Source organism: Jatropha curcas, chromosome 11, assembly GCF_041381405.1.
Source record: "Jatropha curcas cultivar XTBG-Jc1 chromosome 11, XTBG_Jcur_1.0, whole genome shotgun sequence".
In the NCBI taxonomy this organism is placed as follows: Eukaryota; Viridiplantae; Streptophyta; class Magnoliopsida; order Malpighiales; family Euphorbiaceae; genus Jatropha; species Jatropha curcas.
Window position 1 is genome coordinate 2,616,896 of NC_143161.1, and position 20,328 is coordinate 2,637,223.

General features: G+C 33.8%; 1 protein-coding gene and 2 pseudogenes across 4 annotated transcripts; 2 read left to right on the top strand and 1 right to left on the bottom strand.

Moving 5' to 3' along the window:
- Nucleotides 1-2,663: 2,663 nt before the first annotated feature.
- Nucleotides 2,664-5,103, bottom strand: LOC105649721 (Putative adipose-regulatory protein (Seipin)). Of its 2 annotated transcripts, XM_089716590.1 has the most exons (3): nt 3,803-5,103; nt 3,274-3,331; nt 2,960-3,189 (listed from the first exon to the last, which is right to left on the bottom strand). In XM_089716590.1, coding segments are annotated over exons 1-3 (1,161 nt in total). In that variant the 5' UTR covers nt 4,904-5,103; the 3' UTR covers nt 2,960-3,187. The 2 variants fall into 2 exon arrangements, with proteins under 2 accessions (XP_012091848.1, XP_089572716.1); XM_012236458.4 differs by having other exon boundaries at nt 2,664-3,331; nt 3,803-5,082.
- Nucleotides 5,104-5,552: 449 nt separating this feature from the next.
- Nucleotides 5,553-15,054, top strand: LOC105650161 (putative LRR receptor-like serine/threonine-protein kinase At1g53440; annotated as a pseudogene). The gene is made up of 25 exons (XR_016318913.1): nt 5,553-6,744; nt 7,315-7,480; nt 7,671-7,775; nt 8,110-8,178; nt 8,273-8,344; nt 8,520-8,591; nt 8,699-8,770; nt 8,858-8,929; nt 9,061-9,129; nt 9,280-9,351; nt 9,450-9,545; nt 9,933-10,001; nt 10,090-10,149; nt 10,773-10,831; nt 10,954-11,001; nt 11,147-11,184; nt 11,502-11,572; nt 12,056-12,367; nt 12,537-12,732; nt 12,920-13,060; nt 13,187-13,305; nt 13,394-13,604; nt 13,690-13,927; nt 14,025-14,176; nt 14,458-15,054. The product of XR_016318913.1 is annotated as a putative LRR receptor-like serine/threonine-protein kinase At1g53440 (transcript).
- An 800-nt stretch (nt 15,055-15,854) lies between these two features.
- Nucleotides 15,855-19,208, top strand: LOC149492345 (putative LRR receptor-like serine/threonine-protein kinase At1g29720; annotated as a pseudogene). Its single transcript, XR_016318912.1, has 7 exons — nt 15,855-16,182; nt 16,471-16,619; nt 17,143-17,303; nt 17,405-17,615; nt 17,726-17,966; nt 18,085-18,218; nt 18,579-19,208. The product of XR_016318912.1 is annotated as a putative LRR receptor-like serine/threonine-protein kinase At1g29720 (transcript).
- The last annotated feature ends 1,120 nt before the right edge of the window (nt 19,209-20,328 follow it).

Genomic DNA, 20,328 nt, shown 5'->3' on the forward strand with positions numbered 1-20,328 from the left:
ACAATGATCGTTGATTAAAATTCAATTTTTAATACGATATTGAGAGAGTAATTTTAATTAAATATATATAGGGGAGAATATATAATCTTATTTCATATGTATATTAATTAAAAATATTCTTAATTGAAAATGAAAAATAATAATATAATTCAATGAAGTGAAAACAGGATTTTTTTTTTTTTTTTTTTAAGAAAATAGTACTAATCATCATATTCAATCCAATTGGGTGGAAAAATTCTGATAGCAATACAAGTAGAATAATAATAAAATCAAACCTCACAAATTTTAAGAACTTCACCAAGAACAATACTTTATTCTATTTATCATATATTTTGGTGATGTGGATACTCCCTATCTATGAATGTAGGTCCAAGTCAAGGTACTTTCAATTTTTGACTTTCTAGAATTTACTAATACATCTACATGGATGTAGAATATTATGGAAATGTGTTTTTGGAGAGTAAAATTTCAAACTTTAGTATTTTCTAAGAAAATCTACATATATATAAGTATCTTTTTCATTTCGAAAAAATTAGTAAAAAGTAAATAAAGTAACTTGTTTAACATGTGAGTTGTGGTCTTATCCACAATAAAATTAATTGCAGTCCCTTTTTTTGGTTATGAGTATCATGTGCCAACAAAAATGTAAACAACAAGAAGGAAAACTATGAGGTTGAAATCCTAGAATTGGTGTTAACATGTGAAAATGTAGGAGAAAAGTTCAAGATGGCAAACTCACTTTTTACTTTTTTTTTTTTTTTTTGGAATTAGTGGGTATTTAGATACCTTTCTTTTTCTTTTTATAATAAGTCTTTTATTGTTGAGGAAAATTAAATAAGCATAAATGTGAAATAGTCGAAAGCCATGTTTGAAAATAGATAAGATAAGAATTGAATTATCTTATCTAGATACCTTTCTTTTTCTTTTTTTAGATACCTTTCTTTTTCTTTTTTTAATAAGTCTTTTATCGTCGAGGAAAATTAAATAAGCATAAATGTGAAATAGTCGAAAGTCATGTTTGAAAATAGATAAGATAAGAATTGAATTACTAGGAAGGGTGTCGTTGTGAGATCATATGCTTCTTGTTTGGTAAACATAATACAGCCCTTGAATAAATTGAATGTTTTGGGCGTGTTCGATAATACTAATTGTTTTAGTATCTGTTTAAATAGTAGTTGAAAGTGAAAGTGTTCAATAAAAATAACTGTTTGATTTGCAATAAATTTAAAATGACAAAAAATAACATTGAAATATTCACCTAGAATATCCAGTTAAATTAATTATAAAAAAATGATTTCACTATACCTAAATTTTCAAAATTTGAGAGAGCGAAAAATTGAAAAGTTCACTATTTTATAAATAAAATGAGAAATTTTTAATATTTTAGGGATCAATATTTTTAATTTTTAATATTTGTTTGAGTTTAAATACAAATGTATAAATAACTTTTTTTTTTTCATTTATATTGGATAATAAAAGATAAGAATAATAAAAAAACCAAACATAAAGATAATAAAACATTTAAAGATAATATAAATATATAAATAACTTTTTTTCATTTACTATAAAATACAAATAATTTAGAAACAAAGACAATACAAATATATAAATAACTTTTTTTTCATTTACTATCAAATATAAATAAATAAAACATAAAAATAATAAAATACGTAATGTAATAATAAAAGAATTTTATATTAATTAAAGACAATACAAATATATAAATAACTTTTTTTTCATTTACTATCAAATATAAATAAATAAAACATAAAAATAATAAAATACGTAATGTAATAATAAAAGAATTTTATATTAATTAAGGATAAGGGTAAAGTTGTTAAAAAAATTTTAATAAAGCTCAACATTAGAAAAATAATGTTTTAGAACATACTTCGTAAACTTCTGAAAGCTACTCTATAAATTAAGTTACCAAACACAATAATTTAGAAAAATAATATTAATGTACCGAATATAATAATTAAAAAAAATAATATTTTAACTAGTTAAAAATTCCAAATGCTACTCTAAAAGCTACGCGGATCATTTATCCAATTACACATGATTCAATCTCCGACCTAAAAAATGTTATGATGTGTAGCATATATTGACCGAACAGACCAACTCGACTAAACGTCCAAGGCTTTAACATTTTGGGGTCTTGTAATATGTAGTATCTTTGTTACTTTTGTTAATGGATCTGGAACTCTTTTTGTGTAAGAGAATAATGCAATGGGTTCGTCTAAACTAATGAAGTCCACATGAGACCGGCTAAATCAAAAAACTGGGCCTGGAAATTTTGAGTTGGGCCTAAATTTTGTAATACGCCTGCGTTGGTGCAAAGTGGACCCAATATTAGGGCCTGCAGAAGATTCATTGGACCAATGTGAACCCAATAAATTGCGGTAATGTTATTGGGCTCGCACTACTAACTTCAATACAGTTTCTTCTATGAAAGCCCAACCATTACTTTCACAAGTGGGCCCGCCTTTGTTAAGAAGAAGAAGAAGAAGAAGAAGAACAAGAAGAACAAGAACAAGAAGAAGAAGACGACTAAATGTCGATCAAAGCTCAGTGTGAAATGCTGAATCATGTGTAAAATCGATTCAGCATTTCACAGATCATGAGACCACTCAAGAACTGAGGAATTTTTTTTGAATGTAAAATGAATACATATGCAAATTATTCATTTGATTGGTAATAATATGTACATTATGGTACAGCTAATTAAAACAGTTGATCAAATGCCACGCTGTAAGTTAATGACGTGAACAAAAAGGTTATTGCTGCAGTTGGAGGCGATGTCTTTACTCCACCGTTATCATCGAAGTGCACATAAATCTTGACATCAACTCAGTCTTTGGAGTCTGTTTGGAGTTGAATCGTAGACAGCAGGAACATTTCTTGGCCTTGATCTTGGGATAATTACAGGTCTACAACAGATTAGAGTAAACAGCAACTCTATTATAAACACCACGATGCTGATCCATACAAATATGGTTTTCTTCCAACACCATATAATCCTTTTAAATAATGGAAGTTCAGATTCAAGTACAAGGGATGCATCATATATTTCTGGGATACCAGCACCAGGACGGTATTCAGCTCGTTGCTCAATTATCACTTTTAGGCAGGAAGTAGGCACATCTCCTTCCACAAAGCCTTTGTTCTTCACTTTCAGAGTTTGGGATTCTGACAGGTAGCCAGTAATCAGAGGACCGAGCTTAAAGAAAGTTAATAGAACATGGAGAGTTTCACTTTTGAATTTTAACATACATGGCTGTCTTCTGCTAGCAAGAGTTTTACCATCAGCGGACAGAAAGTCTACTCGAACCTGCACATGAAGCAAGTCAGTAAAGTATAGCATTAGACGTGTATGATTAATAAAATTCAAGATTATGAATTTAACCCATTAGAGTAACGCTTGATGTTAGGAGTACAGGAAAGACAAAATACAGACATGCCGCTAATTATACATAAAAGGAAAGAAGAAAAATGCTTCCAATAACAATAAACCATCTTCCGTATCTGTATCAGATTCATCCTGAATAGTTTAAGAGATGTTTCTGTAAATAGAGTGCTTTGGTGTTTGCACATTTTCATTTAATAGGGCAAGGAGCGAATTTCATTTCCTAGCTGATAATACATACCAGCCAAAACGATAAAACTCATGATCAGTCACAGCAAAATTTAAACAACATAAATAGCTGTAAATCACAGATCAACACAAAAAATTGGAAACTTCAAACAATAAAATAGAATCGAAAACAATGCAACTTCAATTTTTAACGAATCAAATTATTACCTGAAATATCCCAAGATTTCTGTTATATGCAGACTCTGGCAATGTTAATAGAACATTAGCTTGCAGCTTATGATTAGGAGGTATAACCCTTGGCCCCAAACTCTTCTCTTCACAATCCCCACCACATCCAACGCCACCACATGCCATTATTGGCACAAATGCAACTGGCCTACTCTCAGTGTAATCAAAATATAACTCGTTCTTTATCTCTATTGGATTCTCCACCAAATATCTCACCAAAAAGCCACTAATCATAATTGAAAAAACCAAATATCCAAACAAGATGATACAGACATATGAGGACCAAAAAATACCCAACCCAAATCGCAACACTAGCTTCCATATTGATTTTTGCTCCTTTAACCAGTCGACCATCAATGGACTCAACAACCCACTAATTGAATTCCATAGGCAAACCAATTTATGCATAAGGAATCCTCTGCCTCGCCTCATGACTCCAAATGGATCAACAACTAACATATAGGAGCTGTATAAAGCCCATATAGGAAATGTAATAAAACTAACAAACAAATTAACTTGAAATCCAACTGCCTTGATCAACATTCCAACAACAAATTCAAGCAAATTTTCAGCAGATGGGTCTCCGAGTTCATCTGCCTCGTCAACCAAGTTACCAACGGGAACACTAGCTTTGGATTCCATTTTCTGGTCATCATTTTCATCCTCGTCCACCTTGCTTGTAACGCCAACTAAGTCGACTCGGTCCCCGTTCCACCGAGTTGATTCGATGACGTCTAAATTCTTCTCATTTTCCTTTAAATCGCGATAAAGTTTGTACCTTTTCTCTTTGTATCTCGTTTTGGCGTCGTTTTGGGTAATGTCAGAACTGATACAGGAGGACTCCGAATTGGAGTCTTTGGACTCGGTACCGGAGATTCCACGATGAGATGTTGACCGGCGCCGAAGGGTGGTGGCTGGATTTGGAATCTCCGGCGAGGATTCACTAAGAATGGAGTCTGAGATGGATTGCTCTGATTCCTCTGCAATGGCGCAGTCATGAAACGGGAAGTCCTCGAGCGCGTCGAAGAAAGAATCTTCTTCATCTTGATTAGATTTGTCGGTCTCATTTGATGGCTCCATAGAATTAACAGAAATGTGATTTCTGAGATAGGAATTAGGGTTAGGGTTTCATTTTTTGATCGCGTTAAACGGGGAATTTTGTAATAGAATTTTGGATCCGAGTTTTTCTTTCCGGGTTTGGGTAGAACTGCTGTTTCATGCTAAATTTCGTTTATTTCATGGGTCACGTGGAATTTTCGGTTGATGCCACGTGGAATCCGCGGAAACCATGCGTCAGCACCTCAACTGTAAGAATCTCTCTGTCACAGTTACGGATGCTTTCCCTAACTGTAAGTTCAATAAGGCTTACTACTTTTCTTCACAGTTCATGTCGAAATAAATAAATCTGTTTTCCTGGAAAATATTTAAATTAGATTCATTAGTTATTTTAATAACTAAAACAACATTTTTTCCATTATCGGTTAGTAGTTTGTCCATTTCATATTCAAATTTTCAGTTCCACTATGTTTTGACTTTTGATTTTTGATTGCTGTTATACTGTTCTTGTCCTGATAGTCTCATTTTATTTCAGAAAATATATTAATTTCACAAAATTTACTTTGTTTATTTATAAATAAATAAATTAGTTTAAAATATTTTTCTTCTGTTTTGCTGTTAGAATGTAATTATTACTATATTATAATTTTATGATTGATGATACAAATTGAGGAGTTGGCGTTGGTAAACTTTACCCAAAAGGTCTCCAATGGATCTTTCCCTTTTTTTTTTCTTTAAAGCATTTGGGCAATTTTTCGTCGTTTAACTGAGGAAATGAAGCCAGGTTTCACATCACCTCACTTTCAAGCTGATAAGTCTCCCTTTGGATTTTTGTTCCATGTCAAACTTTCAGGGCTAAGAATAGGACCAAACCGCTCCTTCATTTACATGCATTGTGATTTCATTTCTAGTGGGAAAATTGCGATTAGTTTATTAAACATGATTGTCCCTATTATATTATTCATTTCATCACCTTGCAGCTTGTTACATACAGTGAACAATGGTGGGCCTTTCTTTTTCTTTTTTTTCATTACAATAATTAAGGTTCTGCCAAAGCAAACCTGGGTACGAAACCTTAATGAACAATACGATCGATCCTGACGAAAATGGACTTCGCCGTAATAGAAGAGTCACAGTCCCGCCCTTCTCACGGAACCGTACGTGGACGTGGGCAGTCAGAAGAGGAGAAATCAGCCCGAGTTCAATTAGTCCTTATAGTTGATTAGTAATAGTTAATGGTCAATAGCAGGTGCTTAAGTGTTAATTATTTATTAATCTTTTGCCCAAGTGCTTCACAGTTGTCGCGGCATAGTGTGTCTTCTCTGTTTCATAGAGAAAGCATATTGGTTCAAGCAAGCATGAACGATAGTGAAAGAGTTGTGTTGGTCAAATAAGATATCAGATATCAACCCAGATAAATCCTGATGCTACCGGTCCAGACATTGATATAATTAGGGAATAACCATGATCTTATAATGAACATTAAAGTTATATTTATTATTAGACTTGGCAAATAACGTCTAGAAACACCAACCTAATATTTCGTGGTACTTTTCTATCAGGATAAGGTAATGGGAAGTGAGAACTGCTGATTGATTGGTCAACTTGGTTATTATTTTTTAAGTATTACATTATGTTAGAATTTCCTATTTAGTTATATGTTGTGATATATTAAATTTTCTATAGGAGCAGTATAGTTTTGTCCAAGGTAGAAGAGTCGAGGCAAGAACATTTCTTGCAAGCTTTAGGCATATTTATAGTTTCAAAGATGTTCTTCCTCAACCATGCAGCAGTTGTATCAGTTCTAGTTTTAAGTTGCTTGGGGACTCAACAATTTCTTGCTGCTACACTGCCTTAGGATGAAGGTATGTTGAATAGTCTATCCTCCTATTTTTGCTTTTTCTTTGTCTCTCTTCCGATTTTTGAGTTCTATTCTGTTTCAGTAGAACCTGTAGAAATTTCCTTTTCTTTGCTGGACTTGTTATTTATGTTTTTTCCAGTTACTGTCTGGCTACTTTTAGGAGCTTACATTAGGGTCTAAAAATATTACATGATTAGGAAAAGTACAAAAAAAGTATCAGATACTTGACCGGAGGTAAATGTAAATCTTCACAAGTTCTACTAGCATGTGAATTAGAACAAGGGCGACTAGAAAATTAATCTTGTTCAAAATTTCTGATTCAATGGTTATGAAAGATTTAACACATGGTAATTAGTGCAGTTGAAATTATCCAACGGTTATACAGTAGTAATTTATAAAATGTAAAAGTTCAAGCTATTATATAGGTAGACAAGCAAGAGCACCTTGGCCTAGTTTGCTGTAAGAAGAAAGAAAGAAAGAAACAGAAAGAACATTGCTAACTAGTCTAGATTGGAGTTCAATGTTATGATAGATAAAAATAACACATATTTCTTGGTTGGTGGATGTCATATAGTGGATGCCCTAAATCAAATTACCAAAAAGTTGGGAGCTTCTGGCTGGAATTTTAGTTCTGTTGATGCTTGAGAGGCCTTTGTCCAACAACCTCGACCAACAGATCCTGAGAGGAATATTACTTGCAATTGTGAATTTCCGAACAACACCTGCTACATTACTTCCCTGTAGGTTTCTCTATCTCAAAACAACTTTTGACATATTTGCAATTACCTTTATGTTTGTGTATTAGTTTTGTCAAAAGAGCTAGGTCTATGCTTTAGCTTGTTTCTGTGTATGATAGGTCTGTAGTATAACTTCCAATTGTTGCTTTACCTTTATGCTGAAAACCCAGTTCTGGCTTTGTTATGATTTCAGGATGATCAAGCATTATAGCCTTCCAAGAGAACTTCCACCTGAACTCGTCAAGCTTCCTTATTTCTGAGAGCATGTGAGAATTTGGATTCCCCATACAGAATATGTGTGTATGTTGTGTGTGTGTGAAAGAGAGAGAGCTTTCTTATTTTTCCAAACAAAGCAAACTATTCGTTTTGATAATTAAACTCGATGTTTGAAATAATTGAGGGAAGGAAAAGAATAAATTCCAAGTAAACTGATAATTTCGATAATTAAACTAGTTATTTGAAATAATTAAGGGAAGGGAAAGAACAATTCCATCAACTAACTTGTCTTTTTTATTATTTTGAAGCAGGGGGGAATGAATAATGTTTGCTTTCCTTGTATTTCTTTCAATTTTAGCGTCATTAAGAAAAGTTAGGATTCCAGAGTTTTAAGCTCGTGTCTTATTGGCTTGCAGTGATTTTGCTTACAACTACATGAATGGTTCTATACCGCGTGAATGGGCTTCAATGCAACTGAAGTCCATGTAAGCTATGATTCACTCCTTATTTTATCACCATTTTTGAGTTAATGGATATTCTTTTGCATCTTATTGTATTGACAAAGCACTGCTATTGCAGCTCTCTTCTAGCAAATCGGTCATCAGTGAATATACCAAGCTATTTGGAGAACTTTAACAGTCTTATATACTTGTAAGTTGTAACTTTCAGTGGAGGCAGATTTGGAACACTATACGGTAATTTATTCAAGAATTGTCTGTTACTGCTGAGAACTTTGTCCTCGTGCATCTATGCATTGTGAATCTGTTCAAATGCTTACAGCAATCCGCTCTAGTAGATATCTCATTGAACTTTTTTATCTTGCCAGAAACCTTGAATTAAACCAATTCTCCGGCACTGTGCCTCAGGAGCTTGCAAAAATGGTTAATTTGAAAAGTCTGTAAGGAACTTTATGGAACTCATGTTTTAATTTAGTTTTTTCCCTCATAAAATATTCTCTCACACTTGGGTTACCTTTAGAGAATCTAAATTAATTTGTCATTACAGGATTCTGTCTTCCAACAAATTGATTGGAAGTTTGCCAGCGGAACTTGCTGAACTGAGAAACTTGACTAATTTGTAAGCTTATCAGAATAGTATTATGAATATAATGCACAGAATTTGACAGAAGTATAATGTGTAACTAGTCTCCTTTGCATAATGCAGTCGAATAAATGACAACAGCCTCAATGGAAGTATACCCCATTTTATACAAAACTGGAGGAACCTCAAGAGACTGTAAGATCCTCATGCCCATAGAAGTTTATTTTTGTTTTCAAATCTGAGACTAGAAAAAGACAGAAAATAAAGATTACTCTTTGGCGCTTGAAGTTTCTTGTTTAATTTTGATTAACTGAGTCAATGCAGAGAAATCGAGCTAGTGGACTGGAAGGACCAATTCCGCCATCTATTTCTGTTTTGGAAAAATTAACCGACTTGTGAGTGAAAATCTCTTGATTGGTCTAATGTGATATTCAAGTAATTATCACATTAGCAAATCTACTATATTGATCATCTTTACAAGAACTTCTCATGGTACAGCATTTTATTTATTGTTTTGATAATTAAAATTACATTTTTATATACAGGAGGATTGGTGACATAAATGCAACAAATCAGGCATTTCCTGATCTTTGCAGCATAAAAGGCCTCACAAGGCTGTATGTTTCACTGACTATTCTCTATACTGTTCATGAATGCATGCAATCATGTTGCCATATGATCATTATATCCGACACAGTCATTGTGGAATTTTTAGGGTTTTAAGAAGTTGCAATGTATCAGGAGAGATCCCTCCATACATCTGGCAAATGAATCGAATGCGTATCTTGGAAGTAAATACATATTTTTGTAAGTACGATACATGAAAATGTTTCAGTTTTGATTTTAATAACTATACACTTGAAAAACGAAATTACTGCACGTCGTGCATGACAATGGAAATGTGCAACAACTGAAGTCGTCCTGTTATTTCCTTTCCTTTCCTGAACAATACAATCCAATGCTGGTCCATCTAGGATGTTTGGTGTTACGGATGGAAAAACTATGAAGCTATAAGCTACATACACCATTGAACATAAATAATGATAGGAACTGATTGCTGCAGGCAATTGTTTTTAATTGAATCTGTAAGGAACATTTAAACAAGCAATGAAGTCTAAAGAATGTCATAAGGTACATTTCTCATGTTACAACCATCAATAGGCTTTGAATTTAATGTACATTTTATTATTATGGACAGGGATCTCAGTTTTAATAAGTTACATGGGGAACTTCCCAATGCCATAACCACAGAAACTTTGGTTTTTGTGTGAGTATTGGAATCTAAAATCCTCTAACATATTCTGTTTAATTTTGCAATATGCATGATATTAACCACTTGATTTTGCAATTGTCAGCTTTCTAAGTGGCAATTTTCTGAGTGGAAAGATACCATTGTTCAGGAAAGGAACAAATGTGTATGTACTTTTATCTCTTTGGTTTGGACAACAATTGGCATCTGTTCTTACAGAGATAGTCATAATTGTTGATCTCTGTAAATTCCTTAGTTCCTGCTTTAATTATAACAAGGTCTGATAAGGCCATTAGCTGATCTGTCAAATTAATAGCATAATGTTTGATGGAGATACAGAGGTGTATGCATATCCTGCTACATTTTGTTTCATTTACTTGTCATAATTTCTTACTGGCTTTGTTTCAAAGTGAAGCAGCACATAGCCACCTACCTGTTTACCTATCTATCTATATTGGGGCAAGGCTCTGTTGTCTGGCACCATTCTTTTTTGCATCATATCAGTAGTAAGCGTCACATAAAAGAGTTTCATATTCAGAATTATTTTAAAAGTTTTCACTCTGAAGATGATTACAGTGAAGAGTGAGAAACAATGCACAGTGAGTGCCATAGTTTTACTGAAGCTTTCATTTTACATTACGAGATGATAGTTTGAGAATATAAGAAGATTAATTATTAAAGGCTTGATCTTTCTTCCTTCCTTCAAAGTCCATATTCATATGTTCAAATGTTGAACACGAGAAGCTCTGCATTATTGATAAGATAGTCCTGTTTTGCTTCTGCTAGCAGAGATCTTTCCTACAACAACTTGACAAGGAAAAGGCTCATCAGCCTGCTTGTCAGCGGAAGTTAGTATGATTCTATATTTTGAGCGATTAAAAATTTATTCTGAACACTTTCTTTTTCTTCAACATTATATGCAGGATTTCAGTATTGAACTATCTTTTATTACTTTGTGTTATTTCAACAGGGATCTAAGTCTAAACTTGTTTCGAAGCTCCTCAATGGGAAATGACATGTCAGTTTCTTTTCTTACCAGTTTATAATTAAAGCTCAAGTTATAAGCTAGTGAGATTTTAGATTTTTCTATGGTTTCGAATTCACCTTTTTATTCTGTATGACATGCTAATGATTCTGATCTGTTCTCTACTTGGATCAACTAGAGAAGGACCATGCTCAAATGACTTCAGTTGTGATCAATGTGAGTAAGTTATGCGGAAACTGGATCGGTTCAGAAATCAGGCTCTAGTACACCTATAGTATCACAGAGTTTATGGGAAACAAAGTCTGAGAATTAGCTTAAAATGGGATAGTAATGCAATATTTTCCCATTTTAAAGTTGTGAAGATTTGCTAACATGAAAAAACTTTTATGGTTTAACTACATTGGATGATTTACCTTTGAATGCACCAAGAAGCTACCTAGGATGGTTAGTCTTTTAATTCAAGTAGTCTTAATAGTCCACATTTAGTTTTTTACCTTCTTAAGTTGTCCTTTGACGGTGCTATCTCTTGGCAGATTGGTACTCTGTGTAAATTAATTGTGGTGGAGAAAATGTGAATATAGATGACAAGACATATCAAGGAGATGCAGGCGTTACAGGTGGTGTGTTACTAAGCCTCTGCAAGTCTACACACGTTTCACTCATGGGCTCAAGACCAAACAGCCACGCATTGAACTCCTAAACTAACTGCCATATGGAGTTGACTCATTCAACTATTTCAGTTGCTTTATGCATTTAGTTACTTCTTTTGTTTTGTGATTCCTGTTTTGTAGGAGGGAGTTCCTCCACTTTCTTTTCATGTTCTTAGTTGAGGAGGGTGTTCCTCCACTTAGAAGTAGTGCTCCTTTGATGTAGGAGGTAGTTATGACTCACTTCTGTATTTAAACAAGAACATCAATTAGAACAGGGAGCTTCAAAATTCATTCAAGTCTTTGAGCACTTTAGTCTCAAGAGGTTCCAGGTTCCCTCTTTAGAGCCTGAACTACAGTCACCATAGGTCATAAAAAGAAATCCCTCAACCTAGCCACTCAAACACCATCCACACCCTAACCCACAGACCCATAACCAGATCCGTAACCTGGGACCATAACACGGTGCTTCATTGTTGTATTCAAGTAGTGATGACTGGGGACTTAGCAGCACTGGAGACTTCATGGATGACGATGATTTCCAAGACAAAGCTTAGATACAAAATTCACCACCACTAAACATCAGTAAATTATACCGCACAGCCCGCCTTTCTCCTATATCACTCACTTACTACCGTCGTTGTTTAAAGAATGAGAATCACACAGTGAGTCTACATTTTGCGGAGATCCAATTCACAAACGGAAACACATATAACAGCCTAGGAAATCGCATATTTGATATCTTTATTGAGGTAACTAGATGCTCCCTGACTTTAGAAAATTTTGACATTTGATAGTGGTTTTAAATAACTGTAGGTTATGTTGTTGCGAGCTCATGTCTTTGATCAGAGCGTTGGATACTCATTATTGCTTTTTTTCAACTTGTGCAAAACATTGTGTTGTTGGAACATCATATTGCAGAATGACAGAGTGGAGAGGGATTTCAATATCGAAGTTGAAGCCAATGGTGTTGCTAAACCAATTGTAAAGAAGTATAATGCTACAGTAACAAATAACATCCTGGAGATCCGATTCTTTTGGGCTGGTAAAGGAACTACAAGAATTCCTCTTAGTGGAGTATATGGTCCTCTTATATCAGCTATTTCTGTAGATCCTAGTAAGTGATCCTTCATACTCTTGTTACTGCAGTGCTTCAGATGCATAAGAAAATCTAAATTGGAAAGAAGTTTTTCTCACCAAAATTTTCATTTGTGAATTCATTAGCAGGCGGTTAGAAGTTCATTCCTTTTTTGTGGTTCTTTGAATTCTAATAGAATAATTGGTTGGTTGGTACTTTTGGACAGAATTTGACATCCCTTCCGAAGGAGGAGATACTAAAGTTGCACCAATTGTCATTGGAGTCATAGGATCATGTCTCATTTTATTAGCATTGGGTATCATTGGGAGAAGGCGCTATTGAAAAGCAAAGAAGGGAAGGAAAAAAGGTTTTGGACTATTTTTTATTGATAAATCATGCTTATCATAATACATTAAACTGTTTCATAGCTGATTCCCAGGGAAGCTAGGTCTGTCTGTTATATTCTAAGGCATAGCTGTTTTTTTAACTACAGATCTTGAAGGAGTAGAAAGCCAAACAGTTTCTTTTACCTTAAAGCTAATTAAAGCTGCCACTAAGAATTTTGATCCTTCAAATAAAATTGGAGAAGGTGGATTTGGCCCAGTTTATAAGGTACTACGAATGGTTTTCTTGTAATTATTCACCCTTCAGAGTATTCATCTTCTGCTAAAGTTAACATTTTTGCATTGCTGATATGCAGGGTTTGTTAGCTGATGGCACTGTAATTGCTGTGAAGCAGTTGTCATCAAAGTCGAGTCAGGGAAATCGTGAATTTTTGAATGAGATTGGAATGATTTCATGTCTGCAGCACCCAAATCTTGTGAAACTTCTTGGTTGCTGTATGCAAGGAAATCAGCTGTTGCTAGTATATGAATACATGGAAAATAATTGCCTTGCTCATGCTTTGCTTGGTAAGTAATATAAAATCTGTAAGTTCCATTTGCAATATTATGATTCATTTTGAAAAAGAATTATTCCTGCATTGATTCTTTGTAGGCCCGGAAAACTGTCAAATGAAACTGGACTGGCAAACAAGGCAGAGGATTTGTGTTGGGATAGCTAGGGGATTATATTTTCTACATGAAGAGTCAAGGCTCAAAATTGTTCATAGAGACATCAAAGCTACCAATGTTCTCCTCGATAAGAATCTGAACCCTAAAATATCCGACTTTGGGTTGGCCAAACTTGACACGGAGGAAAACAAGCACATCAGCACCAGGATTGCTGGAACTATGTATGGAGCTTTGAGAATCAAATTCTAATGCTGTTTCTGACAAAAATTATAACATTTAATGAGTTCTAACAAAACTATCGCGTTGTTTTACATGCAGTGGATATATGGCACCAGAATATGCGTTATGGGGTTATTTGACACACAAAGCTGATGTTTTACAGTTTTGGAATTGTGGCACTGGAGATTGTTAGTGGGAAGCACAATAGGAGTTATGGACCCGATAACGATTTTGCTTGCCTTCTAGACTGGGTAATCCTCAAATATTCAAGTGTGTTCATTATATCCTTTAAGTTTCTTTTAATAAACCATCTCAGCATTCATATTCATTCTCATTTATGTTAGATTTTGCATTTTCTTCAGAAATTATCTGTTTTAGAAACAGGAAACCGAAGGACAAAATATTTTCTGCATGGTCATTTAAATCCGTAGAAGAGAGGTTGAATTTGACAAAAATATTCAATTAGATAGGGTTAAGAACTTAAAATGAACTCATTGCATCTATTAAATGTCTCTATGTTTTTGCATAACAGGCCTGCCACTTGCAGCAAAACGGGAACCTTATAGAGTTAGTAGATGAGAAACTTGGATCTGATTTCAAGAAAGTAGAAGCAGAAAGGATGATTAAAGTGGCTCTGTTATGCACAAACGGTTCGCCTTCATTAAGACCAGGCATGTCTGAAGTGGTAAACAGGTTAGAGGGAGCTACAGCTATAACAGATGTGATCTCTGAAGCAAGTAGCTACAATGAAGATTTGAGGTTTAAAGCTATAAGAGAGAATAGAAAGCAAATAATTGAGAGTTCAAGTGGAAATCATAACCAAGATTTTTCTTCTGCTTCTGGTTATGATTTATATGACATTAAGGCAAGGAAAGATAACAAACAGACGGATAGCTAAGTCTCTACATCATTTTCCATGACAGCCTTTTCCTCGATATCTGTTCATGATCTTTATGATGTCAATTCAAATTCCCAATGATTTTATGCATAAATCGGGTATCTTGGATGTTTCTTTCATACAAAATTTCCATGGAGGCTCAAGCTGAGACTGTAAATTGTTAGGAAAAATATATCATTTGTATGAATATTACTGAATGATTCTTTATTTATATATATATCTTTTTTTTTCTTTTTTGGTTTTTAGCGCAAAGAAAGTGTATTGTTATGGAATCATATTCCAAAATCTAACTCAACCTTGTGATTAGAGCATAATATTTGTATTCTTTTTTTTTTTCTGTATTAATTGTCTATGAAAATTTGCGGTTTTATCATCATATACTGTAAGGCATAGCTTCTGTTGGTGTTGCAACGACAGCGTATTACGTGAAAATACACTATCCCAACCGCTGACATTGCCTCAAGCTGACATTGCCTCAAGATAACGACGTCGTTGGCAATAAGGCTGACAGGGAAGGTCGTCCTTTAAGGAAGGCACGGCAGTTCAACGGCATCGTATTAACTGAAAAATAATTCGCGCAGTCACCTGTGTTCATCTTTCTTCTTGCAATCTGAGTTAGCCCGGTGTAATTCTTTAATTTGGCAAGTTTTGCCTTCCTGGGGCATTTCTTTCATTATAATATAAGAAAATTAGACCAGTCCAAGCCAACATTTTGAGTTTTCTGGGTCAAAGCTATTGCCTTTTCCTGGCTGGCTACATGTTGACTTGTTGAGTTGTTGTCTCTTTCTCATCTTCTGAATAAGCAGAAAGACCAGTCGATAGCCATATGAAAATTTTAATTGGAATTTGTTTGTACCTAATCTCAGACCCCACACGGAAAAAAGCAAACTGATCCCAAGTCATACATGCTGTTTGAAAATTTGCACCACGAGTAGTTACATGATATAAACATGAGGAGCTTTTTAATTAGTGTAAATTGTATTAGATGATAACGCATAAAAGAATTGCCCGCAGACATCTCTGTCTAATACTCAGATTAGAGATTCATTGACCAACACTAATGGAATATGGGTTTGTTATTGAAACATAGTTGCTTTACTTCATGTACTGTACTACTGTACTAATGAGGAGGCATTGGACCCACATAGTACGTGAGAAGTGAGCAGCAACTGATTTCACCTAAATAGGTAAAATGTTGCTAGCTAAAAGCCTTGGATAATATAATCCAGAAAACAAGAAGCATATTTCGGGACTTCTATTATGTTCGTCCCCTATATTTGTTATTATCAGTTCTTGCTTTGAGTTGCATATGTACTCAAACTCAAAGAATTGCTGCTGTCACTCTGCCTCAAAATGAGGGTATGGTCTTCTTTTTTTTCCATTTTCTCCTTTGCAGCTAGTTGGTAAAAGTAGAGCTTCAATATATACACCAGAAGAATCTGTTCTTGTTCACCGTTTTCTTGATGCCAGGAACGTATGTTCTCTGATCAATAAAGTATAAGCATCAGAAGAAAAAAAAAAAAAAGTTATTTATTGCTCAAACTGAATAATCTTTTTTTTTTTTGGGAAAAAAAAGTTATTTTTTTTTTATGATAGACCAGTGGTTAATGGAGGATGTGCTCTAAAATGCTGATATTGTGCATGTAGTGGACGCTCTAAACCAAATTACCAAAAAATTGGGAGCCAGTAACTAGAGTTTCAGCGTCTATAATGCCTGTGGATCGCGCAACGGGTGGGCAAATAAACATCACCTGTAGCTGCGAGTTCAAGAACAACACTTGCCACGCTGTATTCCTGTAAGTTACCCAAGTTCAAGCTTTTAATGGCCATATGCAAGTTCGAAATTATGTTCAAATGGTGTCAAGGCATAAGATATATAAAATAAAGATAAAGTGCGGAAATCAAATTATATGTGAAGCAAAAAGATGAATTCTTGATTTTGATAGCCTCATAATTCTCCAAAAACCCAAATCATTAAACGCAAAAGAATATCATTTTATTTAAATTCAGCAAACTAAATTCAAAATTGAAGATTCAAATGATTGCTTCTTTGCACTATGAAAAAAATACATTGTGATCTTGGTCTCATTGTGATAGACCTGAATCAGCCATGTGGAAAGTGTCTGATAGAGTTTGATAAAATATTACCAGTTGTTCATGAAAATCACATTTACTAGTACGTCTTTCTTTACTTACATTTAAACTAGTTTTTTTTTATCAGCAAGGTTTCTGGTAATAGTATTCAGATTGGTGGTTGTGATGCTGCATCACAACCATTACATGGCATATTTTAATGATAATTCTATATTTATCCACCAGTCAGAATGTGCAATGCATCTTCTTTTTATTTCTTTTGACCGGACCTTGAAGGGCTGGATATCCAAATAGCTTCTTTTACCCCGAAGCAAATTAAAGCTGCCACTAACAATTTTGATCGTGCAAACAAAGTTGGCGAAGGAGGATTTGGACCTGTTTACAAGGTTTTGTGGCTTTCCTTTGGTTATCACCACTAGTGCTATTTGAACCTGGATTACTTTTGAAAGGTTCTACTGAAAATAATATTTCCATGAATGAGATGCAGGGTATGTTAGCTGATGGTACCATGATTGCTATCAAGCAGCTGTCATCTAAATCAACTCAGGGAAATCGTGAGTTCTTGAATGAGATAGGCGTGATTTCATGTTTGCAACATCCAAATCTTGTGAAACTTCACGGTTGCTGTATAGAAGGAGATCAACTATTGCTAGCATATGAATATATGGAAAATAACAGTCTTGCCCGTGCTTTATTTGGTAAGTAAAACATCCAGTGCCATATACAATAAAAAAAACCTTCATCCTAGAAGTTTAACACGATTGATATTTTGGAAAAAGAAAATATTTCTTTGGATGATTTCCCACAGGACGCCCAGAATGCAACCATTTGAAACTGGACTGGCAAAAAAGGCAAAAGATCTGTGTTGGAATAGCTAAAGGTTTAGCTTTTCTGCATGATGAATCAAGACTAAGAATAGTTCATAGGGACATCAAAGGCACCGATATTCTCCTTGATAAGGATATAAACCCTAAAATAACTGACTTTGGGTTAGCTAACCTCGATGACAAGGAAAAGACCCACATCAGCACTAGAATTGCTGGAACAATGTAAGCCATTTTGCTTTTTTATGGTAAAAACTTTTGTGCATATTGTAATTTTGCATTTGTTAAAATTGCTAACCTTTCGGTTTAAAAATTAATTAGTACATAATTTTTCTATATGCAGAGGATATATAGCACCAGAATATGCATTATGGGGTTATTTGACCCACAAAGCAGATGTTTATAGTTTTGGCATTGTGGCATTGGAAATTGTAAGTGGGAAGAATAATATGAATCGCAGGCTGTCTTCCGGAATGGGTAATCTACAATGAATATTTACATTTGTTTATTAAGATATTAGAATTTCTTTCATGCTCCTCAAATTGCATGTGCATTGATCTTGGATTCTGCTATACTTACATCTTTTTATTAGGTTTTCATATATCTTAGCTCCCTTGAAGTATTTTTATTCTCTTTGGTTGTTTCCATGCTTGACAAACAACGCATCCAATTCAGACACCATAGGATAGATTAGGAACTTAAATTCCTATAAGAGAAAGCGAAGATAATAAGAATATTCATGTCGATAAAGCAAAAGATATGTTCCCATATTATGATTTGTCATATTCTTGTTTCAAGACTTCCTAATGACCAAATACAAATACCCTTCCATTTCAGGCCTGTCACTTACAGCAAAGTGGGAACCTACTAGAACTAGTGGATGAGAGGCTAGGATCTGAATTCAACAAGGTAGAAGCAGAAAGGATGGTTGAAGTGGCTTTCTTATGCACAAATGCTACACCCTCCTTAAGACCAACCATGTCTGAAGTAGTGAGCATGCTTGAAGGAACTAGCATCATACCTGATGTAATCCCTGAAGAAAGTGATCATAATGGAGATTTGAGGTTTAAAGTCATGAAGGATCATTTTAAGACAGAGATGAGTGACAGATAGCAAGGAATTCAGGACCATAACACTAAATCAGTCAGGTCTTCACATGATTCTTCCTATGCTTCTACCAGTGATCTATAATGATTCATATACGAACCATACAGCCAGAAGTGGCCATTACAAGTAGATGGAAAGCCAAAGCGAGGTTTCCACATAAATCCTCTCAATGACTGACTCTGATCGTCAACCAGGATGATTTGGAAAGCTTTGGAATTGTATAATATTATTATTAAACAACCCAATTTCATAATAATTATAATATTGCCATGTGAGCGCATACTGTGGATGAAATGCAAATTTAATTACTCATTTAATTTTAGTCAAATAAAATCCAGGCTGTTCTTATCTTGAGAAGAAGATATTGCTTTTTGTTTTTTCTCCTTTTGATATTCCTTGCAAAAGCCAAAACTATCGGTGCCTAACTTCCTTTTACAATCTTTTTCTTCCCTCTCTACCTAACAAACAACAACGTGGAATTTTTATTATTACTGTTATTTTTTATAATAATAATAACAATTATTAGTACATTAAAAAGAATTATTATTATTGCTATTATTCTCGTATCAATAACGACTCTAAATTTTAAATTTTTTATTTTATATATAAACTTTAATAAAATATTAAATCGGAATTTAATGTACTTTTATCACCAATCCTATTTTTTTTAAATATAATTTTCCTTGATAATTAGAATTGTTCACCAACTTGCTAGATGTAGTTGTTATTTTGCCATAATTTTCCGCAATGAGCTGTACGGATTTTGAATATTTTAAGGTAATGACTTCTCCATGTCACTTGATTTGGATTCACATGAAAAAATATATGAAATTTCAATGTAAGATTTTTATTGTTTTATCGATTTAAACCTAAAAATTATTATTGTGGGCGGAATTATAGATTAATGACATATTGAACTTTAACAAAGTAATTTTGATTTATATTTTTAATGAAATATTGAATATAATAAACATGGATTTCACAAAATTTATAAAAAATATCACATTTCATTGTTTTATTGGAAAATAAAATTTATAAATTTAAAAGGATATTTTAGAAATAAAATGTAGTAGTTTAAATTTTATTGTTTTTATAGTAAATGAATTCAGATTTTGTATGCACGTGTAATGATTGCAAGAGCGCGATTGAAGATTGCCAATTTTCTTATAGCCACTCAATGCTCACAATTTTTAAAGCTAATTTAAAAAACAAATTATAAATAACAAAAATATGTCTATTGGCTGTGGAGAGTCAACTTCTTAAATCTTGCCTTTCTTCAACATTGCCTTTCATTAACTAGTTACATCATATAATAATACGTAGCATTCAATTGGAATTTGGAAAATACTCTGCAGTTTGAAGTTTGAACTTTAAACTTTCAAGAAAGCCATCTTTTGAGAAAAAAACATCATTCACTCAAAAACTCAATAAGATACATGCACTAGCACATAAATCTATCATGGGTTAAACACTTATGCCA